We start from the raw sequence: 10,261 nt of genomic DNA, 5'->3' as shown, positions 1-10,261 counted from the left end.
ACAACTGTTGATAGGTGCGAATAAGTGAGTGGAGTGGAGCGAAGCTGAATGAGTGGGTGGGCGGGTTGGTGTTTCATTCATGAATCCGAGATGTTCCGAGTGGGTGTCGGTACAGGCACAGCAGGGTGGTTTGATTTCCTTCAACAGACCGCTGTTAGCGACGAGTCCTTAACAGCAAAGTCGGGCTGAGCTGAGCTGCTGTTTGAATATCTGAGCTCAGTCAGTTTCCGGCCGTCGTTCGGTGCGGATCGCAGAGGCATTCGTAACGCGTCTTGTTGTGCGGCACCAGAAAGTGAAAGAAACCATGTCGGAGGCTACCATTGAGCTGGACTCGAGCATCGCCGTGGCACCCAAGTGCTCCAATGTGAACAACAACAATAGTGCCCGCTCCAGTCGGGTGGGCAGCTCCATCTCCGGACCGGATTCGGATGCGGAGTGCCAGCGATTTGGATGGTGCGGCTGGAATCCGGCGTGGCTACAGCGCTTCTGCACCGCCAAATGGGCTCTTTTCTGGCTCTGCTGGGGCGGTGCTCTCCAAGGTGATATATTTTCTCGTTCCGAATTGCTTACTTAATTCCATTAAATGGTTCGTCGCGCGAATTTTGCGCCCACGCTCGTTTGCTTCTTGAATTTTGTGTACATCTCTTCTCGGTTAAGCGGTTAACTTAATCATTGTAATCACAGTGGAGTAACATAGTTTTTAAATTTTAATATTATAAATATATATACATATAAAATTATCATTTGGATATGATCATAATAACAAAGACAGCGATTAAGACAATGAATAATTTATGTAGAAATGTTCTTTACTTTTTCAATATGGTTTAAAGTCTTGAAACAACATTGGTAATCTAGAATAATTAACTTGGCTAACTTGTCCTGCGACTTAAGAGCTTGGAATAATATTTATTTGCACGGCAGACACCGATCCACCTTTGCCATCTGGAGTATATTGAATCAACATGGCCATATTTTTCTTGATTACAAGACAAACTTTTGCTAAGAAAACTTTCAGCGAGCCTGTGTATCCGAGAAGTCTCGAGTTGGCCAAGACAATGCAATGCGAAGGCGATGAGGACATCCGCATCGCTTCATTAGCATCCTGGGCATTCTCAGGCTCGGCCAGCAGGACTGTGTGCAACAGATAAGAGTTCGCCCAAGGAGTTGGGCATGGAGTTGGAGCCCGGCCGTAGCTCCTGTGAATGAAGGCGAATTAAAAATTAATAATGCCTGGAGCAGTCGGGGTACGGATGATGCTCTAGCCCGAGGATGCATTAACCTCAAAAAATCACCGCACTTTGAATAGTTTGAAAGAGCGACTGGCAGTGTAAATGGACCCAGTTTTGCCAGCGATTTCCAAAGGATTTGGTTATGGGCGCCCCAGTCCCTTGAATATGGAATATGGCATTAGGCGGGGAGGAGGCGTGATCCGGAGAGCGAGAGGGCAGCGGCATAAATCAAAACAATGTTAATCGCTGTTTACCCAACACCAGATCCCCGGCTGAACCAAGCCGGTGCTGGTACTGGTTGATGCCCATGGCTACGGCCTAGCTTCGTCACCAGTTTTCCCACTCCTAATGGGTTCAAGCGGTTAATTAAAATTCGCCAATTTCACGAAAGCTGACGACACGTTTATGGCTGTTCCGGGGGATTCCGGAGATTAGGCTGTGTTCCAGCGATTGAATGAAATTTGCAAAAGTGCACTCGGCTCTACCACTTTTGGATGGCTGCCAGCGAGCATGGAGATGCAAACGTGAGGGAACACTATGCTAGAAGCCAAAACTTGATTCGATTATTATCCTGTTTTTCTTAAGGCTAATCCTTGAGGAAGTACTTGATCCATGAGAGGCCTCCAAAGACCTACTTTTTTACTCTGCTGTTTCAGTTTTTAAATAGTTCATAAGGATATTAAGGCTTTAAGGATTCTTAATGCTCTGATCGGTTGAGGAGGGCTTCACGCGAACATCTCCGCCAGGATGCCGACCCAGTATTTATGCCTTGGCCGTGTGCTGTAAGCAAACTGAGTCCATCCATGCAGTTCTTGCAGCTCGAATGGCCGGCTGGCATCTGTTGCACTTGGCCGCTGGATGGGATGGAATGGAATGGGCTCCTGCTCCCGCCTCCGACTGACCCACGACGTGCGAAGGCTTCCGTTTGGATGTGGGTGACACAGAGTTGGAACAACCAGCCGGCCGCCCGTGGCTCGGCTTACGGATGCGGATGAGGCGGCACGTGACCGAAAATATTAATCAGTTGACACGGCATTAACATAAATCATCCGCAACAATTTTGGATGGTCGCGTTCGTCGTGCATCCAGTTCAAATGGTTTATTGTTGTTTTTATGGCTACGAGTTCAGCGTTTTCCTATGGAAATGAGTAATTTAGGCGTATAATTCATATGCATGAATTAGAAATGGCAGTTATGCGGAAGATGTGAACATGTGTATATTACGATTCTAGAGATCAACTTTGATAAATGCATAGGCAGTAATCTTCAGATACATATATGTTATTGTACTAATCAGTTAGTTATACTCTTTAAATTTTTCATAATTTCATGTAAATATCTTTACTGCTAATTAGGCAAACAATTTGTATCTTTGTGCATCGCACGCATCCCAAGGAAAATGCATCGATGCACATGCAAAATCCTAGATTGTCACGTATCCAATACAGCCGTCTACACTTCACTTTATACTTCAAGTGACAAAGGTCACATTCGCACTCGCACTCCCGAGTAAAACCTTCCCCGTCTCAAGGTTTCCATTGGGATCTATTAAATTATTGCACTTAGTGGGGTAAATGACTTGTAAGTGTCCCCATCCACTAACAATATATCCAATGCTCCCTTTACAAAGTTTCCTCCGCTTTCTAACACCTTTCCAGCCAAAGATGACCAGCAGACCTCTTCTTTCTGGCGATTATTGAAAAATAAATTGAATTTGTTGTAGAAAAAAGAAATATTCTAAGCAACAATGGACTAGCAGGTGGCGGGGGTGGGCGGGCCCGCAACTAACAGATATTTATTTATGATAGAAAATTCGCCTAAGCCCTCAAAATCAATTTGTCGTGCAGATATTTAATTTATGACCCGCCCCCGTGGCACTCAATTCCCCTCCCCTCTGCACTGTCAGCAGGACTACACCCGCCCTCACCCTTACGGTCTATTTTTTTTGCGACAATCTGTTGATAGTCTGCCATGAAGTTACAACATACAACACCATGTCATAACTCTGCCTCTGGGGGATGATCCTTAAAGAAGGATGCCAAAATGTTGAGCGAAAGGTGTCTTAGAGATGAAATCCTATCCATCTTAAACTTCAATCCATCTTCGAATTAGTTTAGTTTATATTTAATAGATTTATCCAATAAATCTGACATTTCTTGCCCTAAAAAGCTTGCTACACATTTTGCAATGGAAGAAGGCATCCACTTCGAGTTTTACTAGAGGATTATCTATCTAAAAAATCCAGTCGCCAATCTAAATATATAGTTTTTCCTAGCATTCCATCTTCATTACTAATGTTTGAAAAGTTTATTTTCCCTCCAGGTCTCATCGTGAACGGCCTGATCAATGTGTCCATCTCCACCATCGAGCGTCGCTTTGGACTTCGCTCCCGGCAAATGGGACTGGTGGCCAGTGGCTACGATCTGGCCTCCTTCGCCTGCCTAGTACCAGTTACCTACTACGGCGGACGACGTGGTGCCTCCAAGCCGCGCTTCATCGCCATCGGACTGATTGTGATGGGCATGGGATCGCTGGTCTTCCTGCTGCCCAATTTCCTGGTGGGTAACTACCGGGCCACTATTGCCGAGGCCAATGTGTGCGAGACAACGGGATTGCCGTTCAACTCCAACTCCAGCCAGTCGATGGTAAGCAGACACTTGCCATGGCGACCCGCTGCGATTAACTCGTATATCCTTGCAGACCGCTTGCGAACTGAACGCAATGGGGGAGGGGCAGAGCGAGAATCTGACCTGGACGGTGTGGCTCTTCCTGGCCGCCCAATTGCTCCACGGTGCCGGAGCATCGCCCCTCTTTACGCTGGGCGTCACATATATCGATGAGAACGTCTCAAAGAAGATGTCATCTGTTTACTTGGGTAAGTTGCAAACGACGCAGCCGTTGATAAGACGCGCCGAAACTTTTGTCTGCCGCAGTCGCACAACAAATGAAGTATGCACAAATACCCACACTTCTGGGCAGGATTGGGCTGGTGGTGTCCTGGCTGCGATATCAAAGTATCTGCTAGTTTCGCTCACACATGCATATTTATTTTTATTCGCCTTATTGCCAAACGACGTCGTCGGCTACAAAGGGAGTAAATACTATTTGCTATTTGCTCTTGCGCCCCCCGCCCAGAGTTCTCAGTTCGATCCCAATCCTGGCGAGGGTTCTCCGCTCCTTTCCCCCCTCGTTTGACCCAATTTTAAAGAGCCAGATTGTTGCTGACTCAGTTGAGACGCGGATCTGGGAATGGGGGCCAGAGCCAGCGGCAGCTGAAATTTATTGCCTCTTAGTTAGGTTTATCGTGCCATCCGAAGACGACAGTGAAATTATCAAACCCGTCCAGCATTGCCGCTTTGCCTTCCTGGATATCGCTGTCTGGCATTGAGACAATTGAAATTCGCTTCATCCCGGGGAGGCAGGCCCCCCTTTTGGGGCTGATGGAGTAGCTCCAGGATGTGATGGCACGGTGCGTTTCAAAGATAAATAAATAAAGGCACAATCCGCCGATTGGCTACTCGCTTCTCAATAGTTTTTGGCACATCCAGCTAATAAACATATTGCATACTGGGCAAGATTATCGAAGCAACTATCTTTGATCTTGAAATATCTTTATAACTTTGAAACGTACTGTACAAACAGGAGTAGCAGAATCAAGACCTTTTTCATGCAAAATAAAGATGTGACTAACTGATAATGATAATTGGAATAACTTTTGAATTCTTGACAAATGGCACATCCAATTGTTCGTAGAGTTAAAGTTTAATTGAGAAGTTCATTGTTGCAGGCATCTACTACACAATGGCCACCGTTGGACCAGCGATTGGCTATGTATTCGGTGGACAACTGCTGCTCATCTATACGGATTGGATGACCGTGGATCCCGTTCAGTAAGTGCATCTGATAAGCTCGCAATGATTGTTATTAATCGGGCGACTTAGCGCCAACGGATGAAAAAGGGAGTGCTGATGGAGATAAAGAGCAGGTGACTTTAATACCGGCCTTGGGGGAGTGGAGCATGGAAGGGGAACGGGAATGGGAATGGGAATGGGGGTTTCGATGCTGTGGAGCTTATTTGTTACCCGGCAACGGCAAATGCCACAAAGCACCTCGCCGTGTAAATATCTCCAGAGAGTAATAAAACAACATTCCCGCTGACAACGAGGAAATAAGGTGCGAATGAGAATGAGCATTTGTTTGATTCACCTTCACGGTGGGCCGTTGGGTGGTGGTTGGATGGTTGGATAGCTGGGAATGGAGCAGAGTCGCACCAAAACGGAAACCCATCTACATCCCAATCCGGCCGGATTCAACCGCATGGCTTATTGTCAAGGTGATGCCATAAGTCATAATGTCTGCTCAACCTTAGCCCTCCAGTACGTAAATAATGTCGGGAACATGGAAATTTTGTTTATGATTTTGAACATGTTTACGAGTGGTTGGGCTTATATTTTTGGAGCCATTTTAACAAAATATGAATTGACGCCAAGTTGGAAACATCATAGGTATAGCCATTCTGTTTGCATTCATTTCTCTGGCTTTTGATTTGAATACTTTAATCGATTTAAACTAATCACCTTAGTAAGCTAGATCCTTTCTAATATTGAGTCAATCTTGGCCCCTTGCAGACTCAGCCTGACCAGCGACAGCAAGGTGTGGATTGGAGCCTGGTGGCTGGGCTTCATTTTCGCAGCCGCCATGTGTCTGCTCATCGCCTTGCCCATTTTCGGATATCCCAAGTTGCTGCCCGGCGCGGAGAAGTTGCAGCTGGAAAGGGTTTCCGAGGCACATGCCACCATATCGGAAGCGGATGACTCCAGTAATGTGGTCAGGGGACTGCCACGTGCGGTGCTCAGCCTGCTGGCTAATCCCACCTTCTTTTTCCTGAACCTGGCCGGTGCCACGGAGGGTCTGGTGATAGCCGGATTTGCCGCCTTCCTGCCCAAACAGATCGAGAATCAGTTCAGCATTTCGCCCATGTACTCGGCATTGGTGATGGGTCTGATTACGGTGCCAGCTGGAGGCGGTGGCACCTTTCTCGGTGGCTACTTGGTCAAGAAATGGAATCTTGCCTGTAGAGGAATCATCAAAATGTGCCTGTTGGCCACCACGGTGGCGGCACTCTTTACCATCTGCTTTCTGGTCTCTTGTCCGAATCCGAAGTTTGCCGGCGTCACCACGGGCTATAAAATGCAGCCCAGTAGCGATTCTCCCGCCTTGGTGGCAAGTTGCAATTCCAACTGCGGCTGCAGTCGCACCAACTACGATCCCATCTGTGGCGTCGATGGCGTCATGTACTACAGTCCATGCTACGCAGGATGCGTCCAGGAGGAGCACGCGAACAGCCTGAAGCGCTACCACAACTGCAGCTGCATCGAGCAAGTTGGTTTTGTGGACGATGGCAACCCGTCCTCGGAAGCCCCCCATTTCCGGCCAGATGCCACCAACCGAAAGTGCGACTCCACGTGCCAGACCCTGCCGCTCTTCGTGGCGCTCTGCTTCATCCTGATGGTCTTCACGTTTCTCGCCACCATGCCCGCGCTGTCGGCTACACTGAGGTATCAATTATTATTTATAAATTAATTAATAATAATCAAATATGCATATCTTCTTGTTTGCAGATGCGTTCAGGATGATCAGCGATCATTTGCGTTGGGTTTGCAGTGGATAAAAGTGCGACTACTGGGCACCATACCAGCTCCATTGATTTTCGGAGCCCTGATCGACGAATCCTGCATTTTGTGGCAAGAGTCCTGCGACAAGGACGCCGGAGGAGCTTGTCTAGTCTACGATAATTTCTATATCAGCCGGTATGTTCTTACTTCCATAAAAGTATAAAGTACTATAATTTAATGTATATAATCCCATAATTCCTACAGATATATGTGGCTACTGGCGTTGATCTGCAAACTGGGATCCGTGGTCTTTTTTGCTTGCGCCTGGTGGTTTTATGTGCCACCCAGTAAGCCATTGAATGCAAATGGAAAGGAAGATGTTAATTGAGGAGATAATAACCATCGAACTGAAACTTATAATTATAATGATCCAGCCAGCCATTTGGCTCATATTGTGGCTCATCATAAGCTGGCTAGCATTTTTATTCGATTAGCTATGAACCTAAGAAGTATTTTAACTTTACCAATGCGAATCTTATAAAAGATTCAGCTCATAATGCCACTTAAGATATTACGTAAGCTTATCACAATATCATTTGCACTTAAAACAACAATAAAAGCTATCTGTGTAGATTTAGAAAAGTGAAATGTTTTTAAGTTTTATAGTTTACTTGTAGCAGGGCTTCTTGAACATCTGCTCGTAGTTCAACATGCTCTTGACTAGCACTAAAAAATGAATATTTTATTGTGATATTAATTTTAAGAACTGAGATATTACCAACCCCATCGGCTGCCTACAATTGTGGGACAAACGGCGTGCCTGGTCAGCAGATTTGGGTCACCATTATTGTGGAGGTTGTACCAAAAGAGGGCGGATCCCTTCTTTGGCTGAATAGCAAGTTGGGCGCCGGGAAAGATTGTGGTGCCACCCACTGGAACATCGGTCATCTGGAAGTGTTAAATTGGTTAAATAGTACATTTTCTATAGAGTGTTGGTTTTGAACTTACGTAGAACAAGAATGTCATTAATCGATCACCTTCCTCAGTCAGTTCCTAATAGTTGTGTATGATCTAGCGATATAATGAATAATATACACTTAAATGAATCAGGTTACTTGCCGGATAAAGCTTAATGTCCATGTAATCACTGTGTTCTTGGAAATAACCACCAAGTCCATAATTGATTCTGGCCAGTGTGGTGGTATTGCCCACATCCAGGCCAGATATGTCTGCCATACGATTTACCAACGTTTTGTCCAACTTTCCGCCATCGTCGTCGGTGACTTTAATGTGAAAGAGACGATTCACCCGATCTGGAGTCGTATAGTTTGTGGTGGTGCCCAGAATCATCTCCTCTCGGGTCACATTCGTCAACTGAGCTATCTCACTGTCATAGATCACGTCGTGATATAACCAGATAAGTGGGTCTCTGCTGATCTCCTCCTCCTTTAGAGGAGCTATTCGCATAAATGGAGTGGTGGTGCTATTATAGCGACACACTAGTTGAGGTCCTGGTGGAAACTTTCCCTGGCAGCCCTGTTCAATCATAGTGGGCGATTTCCTTGGCCTTAGATGCACCAATGAATTGTTCGGGTCTTGAGAAAGTTCCTTCAGACAGTCAGTTAAGTTTTCAACGGAACCTGATGGTAAATAATTATTTATAAACACCAATATTATTGCTTCTTTGAACTTGCCTTCTTGAAGCCGACTTATGACAAACATTTTTTCGAGCTCTTTTCGTTTTGGAGCATAGAACTTAAATGCAATATTATTTTTTGGTTTGGTGAAGACACTTAAAGCTATTCGATACCATTCAGCCGCACGTCTAAATTCTGATCGTTTGTACATATAGTCTGCTAAAGCCAAGCAGTCGGAAGCTGACATTCGCGAACTATAGAATTGTTATCATTATTATCTAATAGTGTTAAAACTAAGTTATCTTACCTTAGCTGTTGACCTGCCACAAGACCCTGGGCCATATCCGATGACTTCAGGTCGTAGAAGTGTTCTATTCTATCCATTCCCATTAGGGCCTCTTCCATATCATTTGCGTGGGGTGTACGATTGATTAGCTTATTCATTTCCTCGATGTCAACTGTAAAATATTTAAATAAACCAATAGCCTGTTGTTTCATATTTAAGTGATAAAATACAAAAATGTACTTTTAGCTTCCCTTGAAATTGAGAAAACGTGCAAACATTGTATATAATCCACACCTTTTATATTTCCTTGATCCTTTAAGTAAGCAATCAACTTGGGCCAATCTTGATGAGCCCGCCTTAAAAGTCCAAAGGAATTTAGGGGATTGGACACATATTTATATCGATCCACCTTGTGATCCAAATAATTCGGAGTTAAAGAATTAATAAAACTATGTGAAAGTTAAAGTGTAATTCTAGTTTTAAGAGAGGAATTAAAATATATATCATACATTCTGAGAGTTTTGATTTTTTGTTGCAGAAAGCTAACATAGTTGTTTAAATGCTCCATATAGGAATTCTCAATCTCGCGAAGTTCAGACAGGGCTCGAATGGAATTTGAGTATATTACTTCCTGTACTACATCATTTTCGGCTTTCTTTGCTTTGCAAACTGTGAATAGGAATAATAAAATCCAGTTCAGCAGAATATAATGAAATGATCTTAGCAACATTCTGCTGCGAAAACTATATTTTTTCATTTCCTAACGAAGATACTACATTTTAAATTGATTTATATCGCTTATTCGTCAGGCCTATTTTAAATGCTGCGGTGATTGATACACTTAAGTTACACATATACACTGTTTGTATATTTAGCTTAATATAATTTAGTATTTCCCTAACAAGCCTCATAGAACATATTTCATGAGTGATTCTTGTTTCAAAAAATAGTTGTAAATTCGCTTACTTCTTTTAACAGCGCTACACAACACTATAACTTTTAGCAAAGTTATACACCGCCATAATTTTATTGTTAGGTAACATCGGAGTTGTAAACCATTTCTGTTTGCTTTTTCGAAATTTGATTTCGAGTTTCTACACAGTTAGCCAAGACACATACTTTTCATGTGTAAGTAAAAGTAAGGAAAGTTTATTTGAAAGGCTTTATTATACATCAAGCAGAAACAATTTGAAATTATCGGCAGTTTTTTAAATAAATAATTTTTAAATAATGAAAAAGTATGTTAAATCCACTAAACTAACAATTCTTGAATTTAAGTCTATTTTAAAAATATACATAACTAGTCAAGGCAATCTAATGTACGTATTGCCATTCAGATACTCTAAAACGTAAGTTTATTTTGCTGACTAATCAAATTATGAAACAAAGGTAGGATTTATCAATCACTTAGACTTCAAGATTGCATAAAAACACACTCAAATTTTAGCAAAATATTATTTAATTAAGACAGAGGCTCTGACTCAGAGGCCA

General features: G+C 43.6%; 2 protein-coding genes across 2 annotated transcripts; one reads left to right on the top strand and one right to left on the bottom strand.

The window, feature by feature from the left end:
* Positions 1-215: 215 nt before the first annotated feature.
* Positions 216-7,485, top strand: Oatp26F (Organic anion transporting polypeptide 26F). Its single transcript, NM_135211.3, has 7 exons — positions 216-539; positions 3,555-3,877; positions 3,933-4,107; positions 5,020-5,122; positions 5,861-6,790; positions 6,854-7,042; positions 7,112-7,485. Exons 1-7 carry the CDS (start codon positions 305-307, stop codon positions 7,233-7,235), a joined length of 2,079 nt encoding a protein of 692 aa, NP_609055.2. The 5' UTR covers positions 216-304; the 3' UTR covers positions 7,236-7,485.
* CG34345 (uncharacterized protein) lies at positions 7,264-9,511 on the bottom strand. The gene is made up of 8 exons (NM_001103631.3): positions 9,280-9,511; positions 9,065-9,219; positions 8,792-8,942; positions 8,542-8,738; positions 7,967-8,487; positions 7,856-7,900; positions 7,630-7,795; positions 7,264-7,573 (listed from the first exon to the last, which is right to left on the bottom strand). The coding sequence occupies exons 1-8, from the start codon at positions 9,498-9,500 to the stop codon at positions 7,515-7,517; spliced, it is 1,515 nt and encodes a 504-aa protein (NP_001097101.1). The 5' UTR covers positions 9,501-9,511; the 3' UTR covers positions 7,264-7,514.
* Positions 9,512-10,261: the final 750 nt, after the last annotated feature.

The sequence above is a fragment of the Drosophila melanogaster genome, chromosome 2L (assembly GCF_000001215.4).
Source record: "Drosophila melanogaster chromosome 2L".
Taxonomy (NCBI): Eukaryota; Metazoa; Arthropoda; class Insecta; order Diptera; family Drosophilidae; genus Drosophila; species Drosophila melanogaster.
This window is presented reverse-complemented; position numbering and strand designations above follow the sequence as displayed.